General features: G+C 41.5%; 1 protein-coding gene across 2 annotated transcripts; it reads left to right on the forward strand.

The window, feature by feature from the left end:
- Positions 1-524: 524 nt before the first annotated feature.
- RDH11 (retinol dehydrogenase 11) lies at positions 525-23,688 on the forward strand. Of its 2 annotated transcripts, XM_039240743.1 has the most exons (7): positions 525-646; positions 3,138-3,256; positions 3,607-3,762; positions 5,327-5,431; positions 5,990-6,199; positions 9,315-9,504; positions 22,407-23,688. In XM_039240743.1, exons 1-7 carry the CDS (start codon positions 579-581, stop codon positions 22,507-22,509), a joined length of 951 nt encoding a protein of 316 aa, XP_039096674.1. In that variant the 5' UTR covers positions 525-578; the 3' UTR covers positions 22,510-23,688. The 2 variants fall into 2 exon arrangements, with proteins under 2 accessions (XP_039096674.1, XP_039096675.1); XM_039240744.1 differs by lacking the exon at positions 5,327-5,431.
- The last annotated feature ends 1,827 nt before the right edge of the window (positions 23,689-25,515 follow it).

Genomic DNA, 25,515 nt, shown 5'->3' on the forward strand with positions numbered 1-25,515 from the left:
ACTTTAATTCAAAATAGACACAATAAAGTGATTCTCTTTTGGGAATGTCTTCAGGGACAGGTTGCTTACATTCCACTGGGGCAAGGAATCCCTAAGGAGGAAGGATTCCGACCTCCCCCTTTCCCTACCAACTGTCAGACTCCAACTGAACCTCTGCTGTCTAAATGGCCATAGAACACTTCCCAGAGGCCAATCTGATCTCCAGGAGAAAATGCAGTAACTGCCTCACTATGGGGAAAACTGAACCAGGGTCTGGACCTGGGAACCGGAAGATAGAGGACTGGGGAGATTTCACGGGAACCCTGGTGGCCAGAGGGCTGTGGGAGAGCTGGACGATCCTAGAGATCCTAGAGGCTAGATGGTTGAGAACTTTTTGCGTGTTAGAGCAAAGGTCAGCTTCTCTGGGCAACTGGGAGCGGTACGCTCAGGGCCAAGCTGTGGACTACATTTCCCAGAAGGCTTTGCTCCCCGGGCTGTCGTACTGAGTCAAGGCGTGTCTGGGAGGAGCAGCCACAGTCCCGCAAACCTTGCTGGGGCATTTCGCTCCGCTTGTGCAACCGCAGCAGCCATCCAGCAAGATGATCGGGGCCCTGCTCCTGCTCCTCTTCCTCCCCTTTTTCCTGTACATCGCTGCACCCCAAATCAGGTCTGTGCAAATGTATTGCCTTCTCTTGAGAAGAATTCAGGGAGACGTTAATCCTGACCGAACCTCTGTTCTCCAAAAGAAAGAAAAGGAAAACTCCCTGGGGGGCTCCAAGTAGGACGAGGCCCGGAGTTCAGTTGGTCGGAGGAGAGTCCAGCTGTCCTGGATGCGGGGGGACAAGAACAGGAGACTTCAGGCGGTGGGAGGGGGCTGCAATCCGGAGCACCCCACTTTGTTTCTCCCCGTCCCATTTTTCGTCTCCGCAGCCCTTGCTTTCTGCTCCAGAGAATCCTGAGTGTAAGGCTACCTCCAACCCTTAAGTTTCCAGTATTGGGGGGGTTTAGACCCTAAAATGGAGTGTGGACCTCAACACCGTTTTCCCCATAGCTCCCACGGCTTGAACCAGTCCTATCTGGCTTCTTGCTTCCAACCTTTGAAGTACAATGGAGTGATTCAACTTTTCGCTTTCTGAAACTGGCCCTCGATGGGAATCGTGGTACTCGCAAAACCCATTGCTTGCTCTCTTGTTGCTGTTAGTTTCGTTTTTTTTTTTTTGTTTGTTTGTTTGTTTTGTAAAGGAAAGAAAAAAGGGTTTCGTCATGAGGGGTATCCTGCCTTCAGAGCACGACTATCTGGGGGTCTGAATCATAACCTGGGGTTTGTGGGTGAGACAGAGAGCTTGAGGGGTAGTACTCTCTTGACCTGGTGATACAGTAGCCAATGGCTGGCCGAGTGCTGCAGAAAATCGTCAGAGAGTTGCACCACAGGCGCCTGCTGATTGGTCCTGAGTAAATCACCAGTAGTGACGGCGGACCAGTGACTGATGAGACACAACCCTTTCCCGGGGATGAAGGTCGTGTGGCGGAGGAGGGGCGTGGTCACCGTCCACCGACCTGCTCTTCTAGTTTACCTGCCTTCCGAACACCTGGTGCCCCCACTCGGATGAAAACGCCTTTTATCTCTTTCCACCACAAGATTCTCTTACCCAGATAGAGTCTCAATGAAAAGTTGACCTTGAACTGAAAATACTGCTTACATCTCTGTGAGATTTCTGAGGAAGATTATACTGCAAGGGTCATTTCCGCAAACACCTGGCTAGGTCATGGGAGCTAGCCCAGAGCTAGACTTTTCATAGTTGATTGTCTCTTTCATTCCTGTTGGTAAGGAGAAGAAAGAGCCCAGTGGAGGTCCTGATACGTTGTTGCTCCTGGAGCTAAAACCGAAAGGATGTGAGAAACTGAGCAAGGAGGCATTTCTCTGAGAAGGAAGATAAACTTCGGTGAGCACCATGAGTTAGTTTACTTCCTATCGGCCTGTGTACACTAAGCAGGTAGTGTTAGTGGCTAGGAGTGTGTGCCTTGCAACTCCCACGTTCAAATTTCTTTAAAATTGTATCTCCTGGTCAAGAGATTCTTTTTACTTGAGTCTTGAGATTTGCAGAGAAGAAAAAGAACAATCTGAGACCTGTTAATCCCTGTTTGTGCGTTCATTTCTTTGGAAAAGAAGGATAGTATAGTGCTTAGGAACAAGGACACTCAACTAGCTCCTCTTTGCACTGATTTATGTCTCTTACTGAATAATTTAAAAAACGTTTAATGTTTATTTTTGAGAGAGACAGAGTGCGAGTGGGGGACGGACAGAGAGAGGGGGAGACACAGAATTTGAAGCAGGTTCCACACTCCAACCTGTCAGCACAGAGCCGGACATGGGGCTGGAACTCACAAACTAAGATGATGACCTGAGCAGAAGTCAGAAGTTTAACAGACTGAGCCACCCAAGCTCCCCTAATTTATGTCTTTTCTTTGTCTTATTATTTTTTTTATGTTGATTTATTTTTGAGACAGAGAGAGACAGAGCTTGAAGTGGGGAGGGTCAGGGAGAGAGGGAGACACCGATTCCGAAGCTCTGAGCTGTCAGCACAGAGCCCGATGCGGGGCCCGAACCCACGAACCGCGAGATCATGACCTGAGCCGAAGTCAGACGCTTAACCGACTGAGCCACCGAGGCGCCCCTCTGTCTTATTTTTAATTGTGCGAGTGCGCATGTTTCTGTTTCTGTGTTTCGCCCCAGGTTGACAAGCTTTCATAATTTTAGCTTTTTTGTTGGGTTAGCTGTATATCAAGGCCATAAAGTGACAGTTGTGGACAGATTGACATAAGTGGACCAGTTCTTGCTTCTTGTAGGCTGAGTCTTGTGATTCCCTAAGTCTGTCAAAGAGCTAAAACTGAAGCCAGGTACCTCGATAATCAAATATTTATCTAGTTGTTATACTGCAGGGGGCAGCTCTAAGGCTTGCCATTACAATAAAAGCACTTTTGTTCCTGAGCAAGAGCAGAAAACTTTTCTTCAAACTTCCTTAAATCTATGAAGGGACAGCACTAGAAAGAACCAAAACAAACCTTAGCTTTGGGGTTGGAAGACATGGGGGTTGCAGGAACCTCTGGCCAGGTCAAGGAAAATGAAGAACTGATGAGCTCTCCTTCCCTCTCTACAGAAAAATGCTGTCTAGCGGGGTGTGTACATCAACTGTCCAGCTTTCTGGGAAGGTGGCTATGGTCACTGGAGCCAACACAGGCATTGGAAAGGAGACAGCCAAAGACCTGGCTCAAAGAGGCAAGCTCATCTGCTTCTAATTCCCTCCTGCTACTGCCATTTTATCCCTCACAAGGATGACCATGCTCATTATTTCCTCCTAATCTTGGCATTCAAGAACTTTCCAAGTGTCTCACAGATTCACTGGTCTCAACTTAGTATAATGTTCTACATATAATGGACACTTAGTGAATATTATTTATTTTTCCTTTTTGATTTGCTCACCAGATACCTCTGTCATGAAGTAGAGGTAAAATTCCCATTAAAAAAAAAAAAAACAGTAGGAAAATAACATTCATAAGTCTATAGGTCTGTAATGTCCACTCCAAAGCAGAGCTGACAATTTGTTTCTTTTATATGTTGATTGACAGGAGCCCGCGTGTATTTAGCTTGCCGGGATATCCAAAAGGGGAAATCGGTGGCCAGAGAGATCCAGACCTTGACAGGGAACCAAGAGGTGTTGGTTCGGCAACTGGACTTAGCTGATACTAAATCTATTCGAGGCTTTGCTAAAGATTTCTTAGCAGGTAAGTGTTGAGCTGGAGATTATGTTTTTGGTCTTGCAATCAACATGGCAGACTTAGCTAAAGGAAAAGGTCCTTCACCCTCTTTAATATGTAGAAATACTAGATCATTTATAATCAAAAACTTTCATTTGTAGCTGACTCCTTAGTAACAAAGGGGAATCCTCAAGAGGCAGAAACAAAAAAAATAAATTTAAAAAGTCATAGCAATGCGTGGCACCTGGGTGGCTCAGTCGGTTAAGCATCTGACTGGATTTCAGGCCTGGTCATGATCTTATAGTTCATGGGATCGAGTCTGACATTAGGCTCTGCGCTGACAGCATGGAGCCTGCTTGGGATTCTCTCTCCCTCTCTCTCTCTGCTCCTCCCCATTCTCTGTTTTTCTCTTTTAAAATAAATAGGTAAACATTAAAAAAAAAAAAAAAGTCCTAGTAGTGCATAAGAACTAAAGCCAAAAATCTCACGGGAGTATCTGAACTCAATATGAGCTTTAGGATCTGGAGTCTAAGCACTCATACAGGGACAGGAGATAAGGCCTTACTTAGGCCCTGAGAGCTGAGGAGCTATATCTCAGATTCCACATAAGTTTGGGATTCATGAAAAGACATCTTGTCCATGATAAAGAGGTATAAAAATACCCTAGGCAACCAGCTCTAAGACGTGACAAAAAAGCTCATCTTCTCTTCAGGACATAGATGGTTAGAGAGTCATCTGCAAGATATTAGAACCTCAAGTTGGCATCATCTATGGGGAGAATTTTTTTTTTTTTTTTTTTACAAATAGTTTATTGTCAAGTTGGTTTCCATATAATACTCAGTGCTCATCCTCACAAGTACCCTCCTCCATGCCCATCATCCCCCCTCCCACACACACCCATCAGTCCTCAGTTTGTTCTCAGCACTCAAGAGTCTCTCATGGTTTGCATCTCTCCCTTATGGGGGAGAATTTATTACATCACCAAATGGTGTAAGAATCTGGAGCTGAGGAATTAACATAAAACCCTGTAGAATCACATCAAAATCAAATCCAAGAGTTCTCTGTAGACCTATCCCCTCATAACACAGGGACCTTGACACCTCTAGGTAAACAACTTCTGCTGATATGAGCTTATAGTTAGAAATTAAAAACCACATGAGAAAACAAACCATGAGAAAGAGTTATCATATGTAACAAAGAGGTGAAACGAGTATTTCTTTTGGTGCCTTTTGGAGTTCTCCAGTAGCAGGGGTGCATACAAAACATCATTTTTTCTCTTGCCTAAAATCTTCCTAAGATCTTCTTGGGAAGTCTTTCTATTAGGAGAGGTGGGCAGAACACCCTCCTTAACTGGAAAGATCATAAAGCCACTTGGTTTTATGAGATGGAATTTTGCTCTGTGGTAAAAGGATGTAGGATTCAACTAAAGTCTTAAACAATGAAAAACAATACAAAATACATATGAAGGGGAAATGGAGGAAAAATTGAAGCCATGGACCCCCATTTTCAAGGCCTGGGTGTGTAAGGCAGATTTCTTAGGTGTAACTGCCGTGGCTGGCTGCGTCCACACTACATCTCCTCTTTCCTACAGAGGAAAAGCATCTTCACATTTTGATCAACAATGCAGGAGTGATGCTGTGTCCCTACTCTAAGACAGCAGACGGCTTTGAGATGCACATGGGAGTCAATCACTTGGGTAAGAAATCTGGTCTCATCACAAAGCTGGAGGAAACCTAAAGTGCTCCTTGGAAAACTTAGGGGTCAGACTGAGCTGTCCTTGTGGTGTGATTGGACACGGGGCCCTAAAAGACCATAAGTGAATAGTGAATACTATGGTCCTGGCTGAAAGCCCAGGGATAAAATTGAGGCCCACTCGAGGCTCCACCTACTTTTTAATCTGTGATTCAGATTAAATTCACTTTGGGGTATTTTTGAACAGCCTAATTGAACTGGGGACTGTGTTGCTTTCTTTGTAGTGATCCTCACGGCCAGCATTAGGTAGAGGCCGCCTGCTCTTAAAGAGTGATATTAATCAAAGTTGGAAGAAGACAGGACTTCATATTCACATGTTCCAGATCCCTTTCATGGAAGGATGGCTGCCTTATTTTCCTAATCTCTCACTGAGCTTGTTCTGTAGGTGATAATGAATTAATGAGGCAAAAAGCTTTATTCCTGAATTCTCTGCAGGGCCCACCACTACTCCCTTTCCCCTGACATTGGCCTTGAACTGTGTTAATTCTAGTTTTTCTTGTAGGTCACTTCCTGCTGACCCATCTGCTGCTAGAGAAGCTGAAGGAGTCAGCCCCATCAAGGATAGTGAATGTGTCTTCCCTAGCGCATCACCTGGGGAGGATCCACTTCCATAACCTGCAGGGTGAGAAGTTCTACAATGCAGGTCTGGCCTACTGTCACAGCAAGTTAGCCAACATTCTCTTCACCCAGGAACTGGCCCGGAGACTTAAAGGTAGGCTTAGAAGAAATGAATATAGAGATATAAGGCAATGGGAAGTAGCAAAAAGCCAAGGGAATACATTGTTTTCTGGAGCCCATCCCCTGGATAAAATCTGTTTCCATGACTCTAACTGGGTATTATTTTAGTAAGTAGCCCACAACTGAATATTGGAGGTGGCTGGCAGGAGATGGGGAAATTCTGACTTTGAGTTGTAAGGCTTAGCTTTAGTACTTACTAGCCATGTGACTTGTAGCAAGCTACTTAACTTTTCAAGACTTATTTCCTCATAAGTAAAATGGGATTACTTTATAGGTTATTGTCCTCATTAAGTCAGGCCTCAAGAGCAAGCAAGATTTTTTACTCATAGTGAGACTAGATAGAAGGGAGGGACCTGAACTGGCACTAGATACAACCATTAGGATAAAACAGGTGCTAGGACTATGGTGGGCGGGGGAGGGGGGAGGGGGGAAGGATGTTGCTCTTTAACAACAAAAGGTTAAGTAAGAGAAATGCATGCTTGAAGACGGGATTCTCCAATCACAAATACACAGAGGTCCTTAGCACTGTCTACTCTGAATTTTCAATAAAAAGAAAGGTAATCCAGGGTGGACAGCTGGGGTTGCTTAAGAGTTGAGGCAGGCAGAATTTTGGCTCAGGGAATCAGACACAGGAGTCCCATTGTTGGAATAGGATCATCAAACTATGTGAATAGCTATGAGATGGGGAGAGAGGAAGCTGTGGTCAGCTCACTTCATATGCCCAGTCTATGCCAGGGCATGACATCCTTTATCAGCTCAGGATGGATCAGAGTAACTGGATGGTGAACACTATCCAAAGGGTTGGTCAGGGAGCTAGGGTGCCCTGGATGTGGAGTGATGGGCCCAGCCATGAGGATCCAGATACACAAGTGAGGAAGCCTGAGAGATGTGAGGATTAGGTGGGAGACAGCTGTGGTACAGTGAAGGAGACCTGGGCATAACAGAGGAGTCATTCATTCGACCATTCAGCAGTCAGGTATTCAGTGTCCATGCTTTTCAATGGCACTGATTTGGGGCTTGGGGATGGAGTGGTGCCCAAAACAGGTACAGTACCTTCCTTGATTTGGATTATATCCACTGGGGGAGGGAGATAATTAACAAGTATTTACACAGCTATCACATGGAAAATTAGTCTAAGGATACATGAATAATTCTCTTTGTAATAAGTTCAAATAATACAGAGTTAAAAGTGAAAAAAAAAAGCTTTACTTAATCCCCTTCCCCCATTCTTCTTTCTCCCCTTGAAGAACCACTGTGAACAACTTCATGTGTACCTGTCAAATCATTTTTTATGCATTTACATAAGTATGCGTCATACATAAGGAACTGAAATCCAACACAATATCTTGGAGATCTTTCCACATTGTGCATACAGATTTACCCCATTCCTTTTATTGGCTGTGTTATATTTTACCGTATAGATGTGCCTCGGTGTATTTATTCATTTCCTTAACAACATCTGGATTGTTTCCTTTCTGTTGTTGTTTAATTATAATTGTGGTAAATACTATAAAAGGGAAAGTATAAGGATCTATAACGGATTGGCGGGAGTGCTTATTCAGTCTGAGGGATCAGGGATTTCTCTAAAGAAATGAGTTGCAAGCTAAGCCTTTATATAAGATGATTAGAAATTAAATGAGTTACAGAGTGGGTGGGATGAGTCATCTGAGGAGATTGAGGAACATTCCAGGCAGAAGGAAGGGAATGCACAAAAGTCTGGGCTCAGTTTGAGAAATTGAGAGGCTGCTGTGGTTAAAGTATAGAAAGCAAAAGGAAGAGAAATCTGACCTGAGACTGGTGAAGTCAATAGAGCCAGAATCCTTAGAGGCTATGGTAAGGATTTTGGTGGAAAGAGCAGTGGAAAACCTTTCAAATGGGAGCAGGGCTATGTACAGCAATGATTTCTGTAGTCTAGGTGATTGATGACAGTAGCTTGGACTAGAGTGGTAGAGATGGAGAGTAGTGGACACTCCTAAGAGATGTTTAGGATGGGAAAACTCTAAAGCTTGTTGAGTATGGTAATGTGGGGAATCATCAAGAACTGCTCTGTGTGCCTGCCTGGTCTGGAGTTAGGGAATACTGCAAGATCCAGGTTTGGCTTTAAAAAGTATGAAGTTAGTTTTGGACCTATGTGTCTGCATTACTATGGATTATGTAGAGTAGATGTGAAGTTGGAAATAATATATATCCACAGTCCTTTGTCTGCAATTATGAAATCCACAAAGACCTGAAAATTCCGTTTTTTCAGAAGCTTGACACCAAAGTTCGTTTGGCAACGTCATATTATCTTTCTGAAATCAATAAAAATTTGGAAACCTCTTTGGTCCCAAGGTTCTAGTGAAGAACTGGGGATCTCACATAGCACATGCACAAGTGTCATTTAGCATCTACTATGTACCAGATACTGTTCTAGGCTCTTGTACATATGAGCCCATTTAATCCTCAGAACAACTTTGTGAGGTGCAGATATAAGGATAATCCCCATTTTAAGAGGAAACTGAGTCACAGCATCGGGAGCTTCCTCAAGGTCACACAGCTAATGAGTGGTAAAGCTAGGATTTGAAACTGGGCAGTCTGCCCACAAAGTTCGTGCTCTAACCACTACATTACATTGCCTCTCATAGTCAGTTAAGAGTTCAAAGGAGTATAATGTACATAAAAATATGCATACCATAAAGTTATAGACAGGGATTTTAGCAAGCCATGAGAACTCCAACATTTGAAGTTTGAGTAGAAGATGATGAACTGGTCCAGGAAGCTAAGAGGAAGCCACTAGAAAGCATAGGAAAATCAGGAGTGTGGGGTCATGGAAGCCAATAAAAAGGCAGCTTTGAGAAAGAAGTAGTCAGTAGTGTGAAGTGCTGCTAAGAGGTTGAGTCCTGGCTCTACTGTTTCCTAACAGTTAATAACCTCTTTGATATTCGCCTGTGAAATGGGGAGATAGAAACTTCTGTGAGTAATGCTTGTAATACTATTGGGGGAAGGGAGTCTTCATGGAGTCAAATGTTTATTCACGTCCTCTGCTCTCTTCAGCCATGTGGCAATATCAAGTTCTGTCTTCCTCTCTCCAAATGGCACCCCCCCATTAGGTTCTGGCGTTACGACGTATTCTGTACACCCTGGCACAGTCAACTCTGAATTGGTTCGGCACTCAACTTTCATAAAGTGGATGTGGTGGCTTTTCTCCTTCTTCATCAAGACCCCTGAACAGGGAGCCCAGACCAGCCTGTACTGTGCCATAACAGAAGGTCTTGAGATTCTAAGTGGGCATCATTTCAGGTATGACTATATCTGTTTTTGAAGATGGGGTTTCATTGCTCAAAGGAAATAATTTGGATTTGTCTGGTATACTATACTCCTCTTATAAAGTACATTATGCAACATAGCTTTTGTCTTTTTTTTTAAACAGTTGAATGTGGGTTTTTTTTAAGTTTATTTTTTTGAGAGAGATAGAGAGCAAGTGGGGGAGGGGCAAGGGGGTGTGGAGACAGAGGATTCCAAGCAGATTGTCAGCGCAGAGTACAATATGGGGCTTGAACTCATGATCCATGATATCATGACTTGAGCTGAAATCAAGAGTCAGATGCTTAACCAACTGAGCCATCTTTCTTTTCTTTAATGTTTATTTTTGAGGAGAGAAAGAGAACACAAGCAGGGGAAGTGCAGAGAGAGAGGGGGACAGAGGATCCAAAGTGGGCTCTGTGCTGATATCAAATAGCCCCATGCAGGGCTAGAACTCACAAACCGTGAGATCATGGCCACCCAGGGGCCCTAGCTTTCGTCTTTTCACTAGAGTTTTTACCTTTAAGAGGACCCATTGACATTTTTCGTGGTACTTCTAGGTTTGACCCATTGACATTTTTCGCGGTACTTCTAGGTCTGATTTTCTCCATGCCATCTTTTATTATGCTTTCTGGTTGTTTTCTTCCTACTTTTTCTTATGTCCATCCAGTTTTATTTGTCCCTTTTTGGACTCCTGGGTTTTTTTTTTTCTTACATTAAAAATAAATTTTGTTCTATTGTCTTCAGGACTAAAATAGTATCAGTGGACTCCCTTCTTGAGTAAGTGAAGACTTTTAAAACTTTCGATTGTAGAGGGTTTTGAATATACACAGTAGTAGATAAAATAGCATGTTGAATCCCACAGTATAGCCTCCATAACCATTAAGCCATGGCTAGTACTCTTCCATCCCATCTACCAGCCCTTCCCATATATTTTTCCTCTCACATTATTATTATTTTTTTATGTTTATTTATTTATTTATTTTTAATGTTTTTTATTTATTTCTGAGAGAGAGAGAGACCGTGTGAGCAGGGGAGGGTCAGAGAGAGAGAGGGAGACACAGAATCTGAAACAGGCTCCAGGCTCTGAGCTGGCTGTCAGCACAGAGCCTGACACGGGGCTCGAACCCACGAACCACGAGATCATGACCTGAGCGAAGTCAGGCGCTTAACTGACTGAGCCATCCAGGCGCCCCAGTGTTTATTTATTTTTGAGAGAGAGAGAGACAGAACACAACCAGGGGAGGGGCAGAGAGGGAGACACAGAATCTGAAGCAGGCTCCAGGCTCTGAGCTGTCAGCACAGAGCCTGACAGGGGGCTCAAACCATGGACCATGAAACCATGATCTGAGCCAAAGTGGGATGCTTAACCGACTGAGTCACCCAGTCACCCCTCTTTTCACGTTATTTTAAAGTAAATCTCAGACATCACATAAGATTGAAATTTTAGCATGTTTTTACCTCCCTCTTCAAGATTATGTGGAAATAACTTGCACTTTTAGAGAAAGAGCTGCAAATAAGTTAAAATTGGAAAGAAAGGTAGATAGGTTATGAAAGGCCTATAATGCCAGACTTAAAGAGGAGCCACAGAAGTTGCTCCAGTAGAAAGAGAAATAATCTGCTCTATGCTTCAGAGAAACATCCCTGCTGACTTTGTTTGATGAACAGATAAATAAGTGAGAGATAATAAGTTCCTGATTTAGGGTGATGACAGTTGGAATGTGAAGACTGATTAAAAGAGGCCATGAAGAGGCAGAATCTTTACCTCTTGATGACTAATTGAATGAGAGGTCAGGGAGGATTTGGTGACCTGGGAGTCAAGTCTGACTTACTAGGAGGTTGATAATGACATTAACTAAGACAGCAGAATTGGAAATATAATGTGTATAGCTTAGGGTTCTCTGATTCCAAAGCAGTGGAAACAGACTGAAGCTAATTTAAGCAAGAAGGGTTTAATAAATATTTTAATATTTATTAAAATATGGGGGTTCTCCCAGGTCCAAAGAGCCGAGCTTAGAATAGAGTGACCAGTCAGCTGGCTGGGGCACTGCTACTAGAATGAGTATTATCCCAATTATCTTTAGTCTTTTTTTTGTTGCTCACCATTTGCTGTCTAGCAAGAAAGCACTAGGTCTTCCATTCTCACATCCTCACCCCCTTGGTTAGGGGAAGATAGGCACTTGATTAATGGGCTTTTCAAACTGTGGGAAAGAGGTAATTCCACAGAAAGGAATCAGGTTGCTGTTGCCAAAAGAATGTGGATTTCATCAGTTGCCCAGCATGTAATAAACCTGAACCTATACATGTTGAGTGTATTATCCATAAGACATGGAGTAGAAATGTATGGCAAATAGTTGGAAATGTGGGTCTGAAATTCAGAAAGATAAATTAATACAGTTTTATACACTAGAATGATTTTCCATGAGTGACTGGATTCTTCTTCCCTGGAAATTGTAAGGATTTGATTGAATAAAGAAAGCCAGCCTCAAATCCTTGACTTAGTAAATATTTAATTGCCTTTTGAAGAGCCTTTGCAGTGCCATAGGTTCTCAATTGTAAGCATTTTGAAGATCCAAAAGCAGCTGTGTTGACCACTATCAAGAAATGAACTTAAGTCTGTCTTGACGGAAGCATTAGAAACTTTGCACTAGTTTTTCTTCTTGACTGAAAACACAAACCTACTTTTTGTCTCTATGGATTTGCCTGTACTGGACATTTCATATAAGTGGAATCATATAATATGTGGTCTTTTGTGACTGACTTTTTTCTCACTTTGCAAAATGTGTTCAAGGTCATCCATGCCAAAGCATTTATCAGTATATCATTCCTTTTTATTGCCAAATAATATTTCAGTTTGTAGATATACCACATTTTATTTATCCATTCATTAGTTGGTAGGCATTTGGGTTATCACTTTTTGGTTAATTGAATAATGATGCTATGAATATTCATGTACAGATTTTTCTTTTTTTTTCAAATTTTTTTAATGTTTATTTATTTTTGAGAGAGACACACAAAGTGTGACTGGGTGAGGGTCAGAGAGAGAGGGAGACACAGAATCTGAAGCAAGCTCCAGGCTCCAAGCTGTCAGCACAGAGCCCTACGTGGGGCTCGAACCCATGAACTGTGGGATCATGACCTGAGCTGAAGTCAGCTGCTTAACCGACTGAGCCACCCAGGTACCCCTTCTGTATAGATTTTTCTATGGAGATTTCTCTTGGTTTACATACCGAGAAATGGAAACCCACTGGAATATGGGTCATATTAACTCCATGTTTAACTGTTGAGGTATTGTCAGGCTGTTTTCCAAAGTGGCTACACCATTTCTTGTTGCCATCATCAGTGTATGAAGGCTCCAACTTCTCCCTCATACACTGCCTTTACTTGCTTACACGTGCTTACGCTTCTTATTGTCTATCCTTTAAAAAAAAATTTTTAAATATTTATTTTTGAGAGAGAGAGACAGAGGGGGAGGGCAGAGAGAGACAGAGACACAGAATCTGAAGCAGGCTCCAGGCTGTGAACTGTCAGCACAAAGCCCGATGCAGGGTTGAACTCATGAACTGCGAGATCATGACCTTAGCCCAAGTCGGACACTTAACCAACTGAGCCACCCAGGCACCCCTCTGTCCTTTGATTTTAGCAATTATAGTAAATATGAAGTAATTTTTCTATTTATGTTCTTCTAGTTTTTCTCATTATGGTTTTCATTTGCATTTTCTTGCTAGTGATGTTAAGCATCTTTTTGTGTGCTTATCATCCATTTGTTTGTCTTTGTTGGAGAAATGTCTATTCATATCCTTTGCCCATTTTCAAAATGGATTATTGGTCTTTTTATTGTTTAATTGTAATGATTCTTTATAAAGTCTGGATGCAAGTCCCTTATCAGATGTGTGATTTACAAATATTTTGTCCCATTCTTTGGTTTGTCTTCTTACTTTCTTTATGGTGTTTTTTGAAGCAGAGAAGTTTTTGAGGAAGTCTAACTTATTTTTTTTTCTTTTGTCACTTGTGCTTTTGGTGTCCTATCTAAGAAACCATTGCCCAACTAAAAGGCACAAAGAATTACCACTATGTTTTCTTCTAACAGTTTTATAATTTGAGCATTACATTTCAGTCTCTGATTCATGTAACTTTTATATATGGCATGAGGTAGGGTCCCCCTTCATTTTTGTATGTGGATATCCAGTTGTCCAAGAACTGTTTGTCGAAAAGATTATTCTTTTCCTATTGAATTTCCTTGGTAGTTGTATTCAGACTCCTTGAGCTGCAATAGCAGAATACCAGAAATTTATTTTCTTACAGTTCTGGAGGAAAACAGTTTTCTTTCGGTTTAAGATCAAGGTGCCAGTGACCTCATCAAGATTAAGAGCTTCTGCACAGCCAAGGAAACAACCCAGAAAATTAATAGGCAACCAACGGAATGGGAAAAGATAGTTGCAAATGACATATCAGATAAAGGGTTAATATCCAGAATCTATAAGGAACTCACCAAACTACACGCCAGAAAAACAAACAACCCAGTGAAGAAATGGGCAGAAGACATGAACAGACACTTCTCCAAAGAGGACATCCAGATGGCCAACGGACCCATGAAACGATGCTCAGCATCCCTCCTCATCAGGGAAATACAAATCAAAACCACACTGAGATACCACCTCACGCCAGTCAGAGTGGCTAAAATGAGCAAATCAGAGAACTCTAGATGCTGGTGAGGATGTGGAGAAACGGGCACCCTCCTACACTGTTGGTGGGAATGTAAACTGGTACAGCCCCTCTGGAAAACAGTGTGGAGGTTCCTCAGGAAACTAACAATAGAACTCCCCTAGGACCCAGCAATAGCACTGCTAGGAATTTACCCAAGGGATACAGAAATGCTGAGGCATAGGAGCACATGTACCCCAATGTTCATAGCAGCACTCTCCACAATAGCTAAAACATGGAAAGAGCCTAAGTGTCCATCAACAGACGAATGGATCAAGAAGATGTGGTTTATCTATACCATGGAATACTACATGGCAATGAGAAACAATGAAATCTGGCCATGTGTAGCAACATGGATGGACCTTGAGGGTGTTATGCTGAGCGAAATAAGTCAGGCAGGGAAGGACAAATATCATATGTTTGCACGTATAGGAGGATTAGGAGGAACTTGACGGAGGAACAAGGGGGAGAAGAAGGATGGAAATGGTGGGGGAAAGGGAGAGAGGCAAACCATGAGAGACTCTTGAATGCTGACAAAAACTGAGGACCGATGGATGTTCCTCCTAATCCTCCTATACGTGCAAACATATGATATTTGTCCTTCTCTGCCTGACTTATTTCGCTCAGCATAACACCCTCAAGGTCCATCCATGTTGCTACACATGGCCAGATTTCATTGTTTCTCATTGCCATGTAGTATTCCATGGTATAGATAAACCACATCTTCTTGATCCATTCGTCTGTTGATGGACACTTAGGCTCTTTCCATGTTTTAGCTATTGTGGAGAGTGCTGCTATGAACATTGGGGTACATGTGCTCCTATGCCTCAGCATTTCTGTATCCCTTGGGTAAATTCCTAGCAGTGCTATTGCTGGGTCCTAGGGGAGTTCTATTGTTAGTTTCCTGAGGAACCTCCACACTGTTTTCCAGAGGGGCTGTACCAGTTTACATTCCCACCAACAGTGTAGGAGGGTGCCCGTTTCTCCACATCCTCGCCAGCATCTAGAGTTCTCTGATGTGCTCATTTTAGCCACTCTGACTGGCGTGAGGTGGTATCTCAGTGTGGTTTTGATTTGTATTTCCCTGATGAGGAGGGATGCTGAGCATCGTTTCATGGGTCCGTTGGCCATCTGGATGTCCTCTTTGGAGAAGTGTCTGTTCATGTCTTCTGCCCATTTCTTCACTGGGTTGTTTGTTTTTCGGGCGTGTAGTTTGGTGAGTTCCTTATAGATTCTGGATATTAACCCTTTATCTGATATGTCATTTGCAACTATCTTTTCCCATTCCGTTGGTTGCCTATTAATTTTCTGGGTTGTTTCCTTGGCTGTGCAGAAGCTTTTAATCTTGATGAGGTCCCAACAGTTTATTTTTGCTCTTGATTCCCTTGCTTTTGGGGATGTGAGGACAGTAGATTTTAAAAGTTCTCATCACAAGAGAAAAAAATGTATCTATGTGTAGTGATGGATGTTAACTGGATCTATTGTGTGATCATTTCACAATGTACGCAAACATCGAATCATTATGTCATACACCTGAAACTAATGCAATGTTACTGTCAATTATATCTCAATGTTTTAAAACCCTAATCAAACTCTACTTGAGCTGTTCAATTCTATATGCAGTCTGAGGCAACAAGAGTGTAGATTCTGTAAGGCTTCAGTGGCAGTTGGAATCAGGAGGGAGAGTAAATTAAGTCTGTAGGAGTGGGGTGTGATGGAAAGTCTGATCTTAATAATCATTTTCTTCCCTTCTCTGGGACCCATTTTCCTATTCTTTAACTGTTCTAAAAAATTTTATTTTTTCATCATCTCTGCACCCAACCTGGGGCTCGAACTCACAACACCGAGATCAAGAGTCATACACTCAGCCAACTGAACCAGATGGACGACCCTCCTATTCTTTAAAATAAAGCTGAACACATGTATTCACAGAACTGTGGAGAAGATGGTTATCAATCAAATGATACAGTCAAACCTTTGTTTAATTTTGCCAACAAGGATCAATGGGGAAGAGTGCCAAGTGGAAGGATCCACCCAAATCTTACTTTAACCTTAATCTCTAGCACCTAAACCTCTAACTCCCCCTTCTTCACTGCCAATGTCCACTTCAGTCCAAGGATCATTTCTGAAGGCCTTCATCAACAGGAGGTACAAAGATTAATAGCACATCTTTTTCTGTCAGTAGGGAACTTCAAGTCCTTCCCAGGAAGATTTCCCTGTAGTCATAAAGCATTTTGTGTATATCTTTAGGACATAATTTCTTGTGTATATCTTATGAAAATGATTATCCCACTAAACCTGGAGGAAACACGACCCTCACACCCCCCAGACTGCAAGCTTTCATACAGTAATGTTTATGTCTTATTCAACTTTGTACCCTCAACTTTGTTTAATGCCCGCCACAAATTCATGCCGCATTGTTGTTTTGCTGGTGCTTCTTTGTTTTTCTGAATTGAAGATAATTAGAAAAACAATATCATTAGCAAAGTCATTGAATTTAAGTCATTGTGGTTTTCCCCAAAAGAAAAGTTGTGTTTTATTTCTAATGCATACACACACACACACACACACACAAGTTGGTAAATATAGGCTAGTTACCGTCATGAACGTATCCCGTGCTATGGCTTGCATTTTTTACACTGATATGGTGGGTTGTTTATCAGATTAAGACAGTGTACTCCTATTTCCCTTCCACTTTTCCACATGGACTGCTTGGAACAATTAGAAGCCTCACAACTCCCCTTTCTTTCCTGTAAGAAAGAATCATGCTTTGTTTCTTTGGGTTCCTTTTTCCTGCTATAAACTCATCTTTAGTAGAGTAGGGCTTCTGCTGGTCCTGGACAAAGTCTTTCAAGTTTTTAAACACCCCCAAACTGTGAAAATCTTTAAGAAATCTTTAAGAAAAAATATTTCTAAATATAAGTGAATACATACCATACGTATGAGAACTGGTCTTGAAATTCAAAAGAGAAACTGGCTGTGAGTCATGTGCTTTTGTCCCAAGAGAGAATTCTCTTTCATGTATTACAGTTACAGAAAGTGAAAGAAATCTTTTGATGTCAGTGCCAACATATTCCGATTTAAATTTAGGTTTTAGTTTAAAATATTATTTCTCAAGCAGGAAGTAAGCTGAGGATACTAAAGGGATGCAACCTTTAATGGAAAAAAGCACTTCTGTACAAAAAATGTAATTTCAATGGCCTAGAATTGTTACATTCCTTAAGAGGATAACTTTTATGAAAACCTATAGGAAATGAAAATGAAAATTCAAATGAAGTAATCTATGCATGTGCCTGGTAAAGAGGCTGGAATGTGATAGACAATAAATGTTCACTCTTAACCCTCTGCCCTGCCTAAAAGAACTAAGATTATGGCAGATAATTATTGAATTTGAACACAGTGCTCTTTACCTAAACTATCTCAATAAGTCATCACCAAAACTCCAAAAAAAAAAAAAAAAAAAAAAAAAAAGATCAAGGTGCCAGCAAGGTTGATTTCTGGTCTCTTCCTGGCTTGCAGAGGGTTGCCTTCTTGCTGTGTCCTCAGATGACTTTTACTCTGTGTGTGCACACTCCCAGTGTCTCCTCTTATAAGGACACTAGTCTTATTAAATTAGGGCCCTACCTTTATGACCTTAGTTAACCTTAATTATCTCCTTAAAAGCCCTTCCTCCACATATAATCACCTTGGAGATTTAGGGATTAAACATATGGATTTTGGGGGACATAATTCAGTCCATAACAGATTTATCAAAAATCAGTTGGCCATACAACTAATCTTTGACAAAGTGGGAAAGGGTATCCAATGGAAAAATACAGCCTCTTTAACAGATGGTGTTGGGAGAACTGGACAGCAACATGCAGAAGAATGAAACTAGACCACTTTTCTCACACCATACACAAAAATAAACTCAAAGTGGATAAAGGACCTGAATGTGAGACAGGAAACCATCAAAACCCTAGAGGAGAAAGCAAGAAATGACCTCCTTGACTTAAACTGCAGCCATTTCTTACTTGACACATCCCCAAAGGCAAGGGAATCAAGAGCAAAAATGGACTATTGAGACCTCATCAAGATAAAAAGCTTCTGCATGGCAAAGGAAACCATCAATAAAACTAATAGGCAACTGACAGAATGGGAAAAGATAGTTTTTCATTGCAAACGATATTGCAAACGACATATCAGGTAAAGGTCTAGTATCCAGAATCTTCACCAAACTCCACACCCGAAAAACAAATAATCCAGTGAAGAAATGGGCAGAAGAAATGAACAGACACTTCTCCAAAGAGGACATCCAGGTAGCCAACAGACACATGAAACGATGCTCAGCGTCCCTCATCATCAGGGAAATGCAGATCAAAACCATACTGAGATACCATCTCACGCTGGTCAGAGTGGCTAAAATGAACAAATCAGGAGACTATAGATGCTGGCAAGGACGTGGAGAAATGGGCACCCTCCTACACGGTTGGTGGGAATGTAAGCTGGTGCAGCCACTCTGGAAAACAGTGTAGGTTCCTCAAAAATTAACAGTAGAACTCCCCTAGGACCTAATAATATCACTGCTAGTTTACCCAAGGGATACAGGAGTGCTGATGCAGAGGGGCACATGTACCCCGATGTTCATAGCAGCACTTTCAACAATAGCCAAATCATGGAAAGAGCCTAAGTGTCCATCAACGGACAGATGGGTCAAGAAGATGTGGTTTATTTATACAATGGAATACTACATGGCAATGAGAAAGAATGAAACCTGGCCATTTGTAGCAACGTGGATGGAACTTGAGGGTGTTATGCTGAGCGAAATAAGTCAGGCAGAGAAAGACAGATACCGTATGTTTTCACTTATAGATGGATTATGAGAAACTTAACGGAGGACCATGGGAGAGGAGAAGGGGAAAAATAGTTGGGGAGAGGGAGGGAGGCAAACCATGAGAGACTCCTGAATACTGAGAACAAGCTGAGGGCTGATGATGATGGTGGGGGAGAGGGGAAGGGAGGTGATGGGGCATAGAGGAGGGCACTTGTTGGGATGAGCACCGGGTGTTATATGGAAACCAACTTGAGAATAAACTATGAAAGAAAAAAAAAACTAGATCTAAACAGAGGCAATTTATCAAGAAACCACAGTTTAAATCAGACCATTAGTCTGTCAGCATGGAAGTGAAAAATAAAAACATGGAAGTAAAAAAAAAAATCTATATTATAATAAATTATGGGTTTATACTTTTTTTTAATGTCCTGTCATTATCAAGATTTGTATCACAACTATTAGCATTATAAAGAATTTATTTTCTAAAAAAAAATCAGTTGGCCACAAATGTAAGAGTACTTCTAACTTTTTAATTTTTTCTATTCATTTCTATGTCTATCCTTAGGCCAGTAGAATAGCCTTTGTAATAAGTTTTGAAATTGGTTTTTTACATATACTGATTGATACTGCCCAGAATCCTACTGGAAATATCAGCATGATAACCATGCTGGCACCATAACCACACTTAAGTAGCTTTTACTGTGGTATTTGAATACATTTTACAGCATGTCACAGCTTATGACACTCAGCACTTTCCATTGTGTCCATTGTGTCATTTGCTCTTCATTGTAACCTTGGAAAGAACATATGGCATACACAAAGCCTTCAGAGGCTTACAGAGGCCAACTCAGTCATACAAAGCCTTTTGATTCTCAGTGATGGGCTTTTTACTCAACAATGGCAGGTTGTACTGGTCATGCTGGTGAGTTCCCTTAAACAGAGGTACTAAGAAGGCTTGTTTTGTAAATGTGAAGATATCTTGAAGCAGTGTTTCTCAAAATTCCATGCATTTCAGAGGAAGCCGCTGAAAACAGATAACTGGGCTTCAACCCTATTCTGATTCAGCAGGTTTGGATGGGGCCTGACAACTGGCATTTCTAACAAGCTTCCTTCCAGATGATGAATCCTGCTAGTCCGTAACCCACTCTTTGATTAGCACCGTCTTGACGGACATAGTGTTTGGAGTTTCCTTCATGTACTTATTTTAGATTTTCCAACTTTCCTTTTCATCTTCAGAATTTGTTTAGAATGTCCTGGAAGCAGTTTTCTTAAAATAGTATAATTTTTTTAAAAAATTGTTTTTTAATATTTATTTTTGAGAGACAGAGAGAGACAGAGCATGAGCAGGGGAAGGGCAGAGAGAGAGGGAGACAGAATCTGAAGCAGGCTCCAGGCTCTGAGCTCTCAGCACAGAGCCTGATGCCGGGCTCAACTCATGGACTACCAGATCATGACCTGAGCCAAAGTCAGATGCTTAACCAACTGAGCCACCCAGTGCTCCAAAATAGTATAATTTTAAAAACTGCTTCTTATGTAACTTAAAAGATTGCAGTCCATTTACTCAATCACTTTATTGAATACCTGCTGTGTACTAGATGCAGCGAATATAAAAATAAGTAAAAGGGGGCACCTGGGTGGCTCAGTTGGTGAAGCATCTGACTTTGGCTGTGGTCATGATCTCACGGTTTGTGGGTTCGAGCCCCACGTCAGGCTCTGTGCCAACAGCTCAGAGCCTGGAGCCTGCTTCAGATTCTGTGTCTCCCTCTCTCACTGCTCCTCCCCCCACTTGTACTCTGTCTCTCTCAAAAATAAATAAATATTTAAAAAAACTTTTTAAGGGGTGCCTGGATGGCTCAGCCAGTTAAGCATCTGACTTTAGCTCAGGTCATAATTTCATGGTTCATAGATTTGAGCCCTGCGTCGAACTCTGTGCTGACAACTTAGAGCCTGGAGCCTGCTTCGAATTCTGTGTCTCCCTTTCTCTGTCTCTCCCCCTCCCCAACTCATGCTCTGTCTCTCTCTGTCTCTCAAAAATAAATAAATGTTAAAAAATTTAAAACATTTTTTTAAATGAGAAGTGTTTGAGAAAATTTCTGTGAAGTGCAGAGTTTGAATATCCCTCCTGCATTTATTTGTTTAGATGTTTATATTTTTTGAGAGAGAGATAATGCGAGTCGGGGAGAGGGACAGAGAGAGAGAAGGAGGGAGAATCTTAAGCAGGTTCCATGCTTAGTGTACAGCCCAATGTGGAGGTCAGTCCCACAACTGTGAGATCATGACCTGAGCCGAAATCAAGGGTCAGATGCTTAACCCACTGAGCTATCCAGGCACCCTGTCTCCCTCCTGTATTTAGTGGGGACTTAAAATAATTGGGATTACAGCAATGAAGAGAAGGTATATGAAATACCCGTTTATTCTTATATTTCTTTTATGCTATCATCTTCTGTCTTCATTGTTTATGAAGCTAACTTTACTTGTTATTTAAAAACAGTTATAATTGCTGGTAGACCAGAAATAATAAGCTTTGGGGGTGTTTTCCCCCTACTCCAAGCATCTGTAACCAATGTAATTTCAGCAACATGACACTATACAAGGTTCTGTGTGAACAAGCTGGACATAGACAGGTATCAGGCAGGCACAGATATTATAGTTAAATATATACATACAGGGGGGGCGCCTGGGTGGCTTAGTCGGTTAAGCGTCCGACTTTCGCTTAGGTCATGATCTCGCGGTTCGTGGGTTCGGGCCCCGCGTCGGGCTCTGTGCTGACTGCCAGCTCGGAGCCTGGAGCCTGTTTCAGTCTGTGACTCCCTCTCTCTCTGACCCTCCCCTGCTCACGCTGTCTCTCTCTCCTAGAAATAAATAAAACATTAAAAAAATATATATATATATATATACATACAGGGGCATCTGGGTGGCTCAGTTGGTTGAACATCCGGCTCTTGATTTCAGCTCAGGTCATGCTCTCACAGTTCATGGGTTCAAGCCCTGTGTTGGGCTCTGTGCTGGTGGTGAGAATTCTGATTGGGATTCTTTCTTTCTCCTCACCTCCCCTGCTCTCTCTCTCAAAACAAATAAACATTTATATATATACATTATACACACACACATACAGATACAGCTAAATATAAAGATTAACTGCTATGCATTATTAAGCAGAGCATTCTGATCAGAGGTAATCTAGTGAGGAGATCTAAATGGTAATTACATTTTCTCTCGGGTAAGAATTGGAGAATGAAGAGATAAGACAAAGACTGGCCCTATGAAGTGCATAGAGGGCATGTCATCCCTGGGTTGTTTTTCTGTCACATTCCTTGTTCCAGGCAGAGAACAGACTCTATTTTTAAACCCTATGTTTTAAGCCTTTCTCTTTCACTTCCAGTGACTGCAGTGTGGCATGGGTCTCTGCCCAGGCTCGGAATGAGACAATAGCAAGACGGCTATGGGACGTCAGTTGTGACCTGCTGGGCATCCCCATGAACTAACAGGTGGCAGCCGTTGGACTCAAGTCTACAGCAGACTACTCAGTACTCCCTGCCAAAATGATTCTCCTTCATCGTGACCAAACTATTCAGTGCAAAGAAAACAAATCTTCCAGCCTTTCCTACTTGATGTCTGACAGAAGCCCAGAGTACATTGCCAGATTGATCAAAACACCTTGCATTACTTCAGATTTACTTTGCCCTTGTTACTGCCAGAGTTACAAGAGATATCATAGGATAAGATCTTCAGATGACCTGGAAGCTGATATTTGCTGTCTGAAACCTACTACCTAGGAGAATCTTAGCTATGGCAAGGTCAATTTATGGTAGTTAGGATTAGTTTCTACTCTCTTTGTTCACAAACAGTACCTCCCAACCACCATCCAACCTTCATTTCAAGAGGGCCACACTGCAGCCTCAGCTCAACTCTGAGTCACAGTGGCTTGGCTCAAGAGCAGGGCTCACCCCTCACCTATTAAGAAAACCATCATATGCCAACATCTGGATTCTTTCAGAAAACTCTTAACTAAATCTGGATTATGGCCTGGCTTTATCTCTTGACAACCTAAAGCCACTGCTATTAAGACTTTCCAATATCTAGACCACAGAGAAGAGCTTCCTTTTCTAAGAAGTTTGTGGGGTTTGGAGGATGGCAGAAATTCGGGGGAAGGCAGAAATAAAAATCAAGTTTAAACTGTCATTTTCTTAGTTTCTCAGTCCAGCAAGTGGGTAAAGAAAGGAGCAGTATGGGAAGATGGACCATCTACTTGACTTTAGTTACTGACCACAGACCCATGGAGGCCTTTTTGTGCCTTAGTTTCTCTTAGAAAACCAGAAGAAGAAAAAGGCTATTTGGTGATTGTCACTGAACTTATCTTTGTGTTCTCATGTAGTGACACAGTTGGGCTTATTTTCACAAAATTCAAAATAACTACAAAGGAAGAGTATTAAACGACCCTGGTGCAGGCAAATGTTCAAAGATGGAGCAAACAGTGTCATCCAGTCTTTGATACAAATGAGTAGACCTGCAAAGGAAAGTCAGTTCTGTATATGTGGTTAACTACTTACCCAGAAGCATATGGGTGGCAGGGAAGAAGTCTAAAACAGAGAAAAATCCTGGAAGATAATGCATGCAGTAAAGGGACTAGTTAAGGATTAAAAAAAAAAAAAAAACAAAAAACCTAAAGATGGTAATATGTAGCTATGGAAGAATTGAGGGGAAGCACCTGAATGAGCAAGACTGATATTGCACTGTCTTAACAAGCACCAATCAATCTATGTGGCAGAAAAAGACCCAAAATAAAACCCCCAATTCTTTATTTAGTGAAATTATCCTAAGGACTGCTATTAGTAATTTATAGTCAATACAGTAATCTTTCAGGGCATTTCCTTGCATTATCTTAACAAGGTTAAAATGTCTTTTTGCTAAAAATCTACATTTAATTTGGAGAACTTTTATTGAAATTAATCCTGCCAAAGGAAATTGGAGGAATTAGTAATGTTATCACTCATTCAGAATATGTTATTCTAATAGACTTTGATTTTCTTGGACTGACAATTACGTACTCGCTTTGGTGGGGTAAAGAGTTATAGGACCACAGTCTTCTCATATTTGTAAATGAATATTCTTTTGTTGAATGTGTTTTGACCATCAGGGTATATATTTAGAAATGGTCATTTTATGGAAAAATTGGAAATTTTTAATAATAGTTCAGTAGCGTAACAATTATTTTACTTAATTTATGTTGAACTGTCAATGACAAATTTTTAAAAATTATTTGTCATGTTTTTACTTACCTAAATAAAAGCTGTAAGAATTAGACTTTAGAGTCAACAACAACCAAAAAAAAAAAAAAAACACACAACGACAACAACAAATGGACGTTTAGCTATAAGAAGAAAATGCTTTTCATTAATGAATTATGCTTATACAGTCATTTCTCATTTTTAAGGATAATTTGTCCCAGAGTCTAACCATAGTATAGTCTCAATTCAAATGCCATTAACTTTGGTTGTGTGATAATTTGATTATTCATTCACCCATTTTCTGCTTTTTTTCTTTTTTTTTCTTTTTTTTAATGTTTTATTTATTTCTAGGAGAGAGAGAGAGACAGCGTGAGCAGGGGAGGGTCACAGAGAGAGGGAGTCACAGACTCTGAAACAGGCTCCAGGCTCTGAGCTGGCAGTCAGCACAGAGCCCGACGCGGGGCTCGAACCCACGAACTGCGAGATCATGACCTAAGCGAAAGTCGGACGCCTAACCGACTAAGCCACCCAGGCGCCCCACCCATTTTCTGCTTTTATGATGCTTTTCAAAGATTTCTTTTTTCCATCCCATGCTATTATGTCCCCTTTTTGCACCTGCTCCTTCTATAACAGTGCTGTGCGACTTAGCTCATTACACTTCTACTAACAACCTCAGATTTTGCTATCTCTATACTCAATGAACATTAAGAGTTCAACGCATTTGTTGAATCAGGGGCCATGAATCAGTCTGATAAAAATAAAGTTCCAGGAGGTATATGAATCACCAAATCCTCCCCCCCGCCCAACAGTCATATATATTTTAACATATTTGGGGAGTTTTATATACTGGGCTGCCAAGCAAACATTTCAGAAAGGGCTTCGATAGGAAAATCATGAAATAAGTTGAAAATAGAAATTCCCTGTCATGGAACCATGAAAACCCATGTTGGAAAAAAGGGCTTTGTCATCGTTACCACATTACACGTAGTGGGAAAGAGATCTGATGAAGCCGAATCCACCTTGCTCACCACATTAAAAAATAACCAAGTACAGAGAGTGAATCTTTTATTCACCAACATATGCCCAGATCCGGCATAATGACTATGCTTAACATTAAACAAATACCTGTTGAGGGGCACTTGGGTGGCTCAGTGGGTCAGGCATCCGACTTCTACTCAGGTCATGATCTCCTTGTCGGGAGTTCGAGCAGGCTTTGGGCTCTGGGCTGACAGCTGGGAGCCTGGAGCCTGCTTGGGTTTCTGT

This window comes from Hyaena hyaena, unplaced genomic scaffold, assembly GCF_003009895.1.
Source record: "Hyaena hyaena isolate Hyena2069 unplaced genomic scaffold, ASM300989v1 scaffold_179, whole genome shotgun sequence".
Taxonomy (NCBI): Eukaryota; Metazoa; Chordata; class Mammalia; order Carnivora; family Hyaenidae; genus Hyaena; species Hyaena hyaena.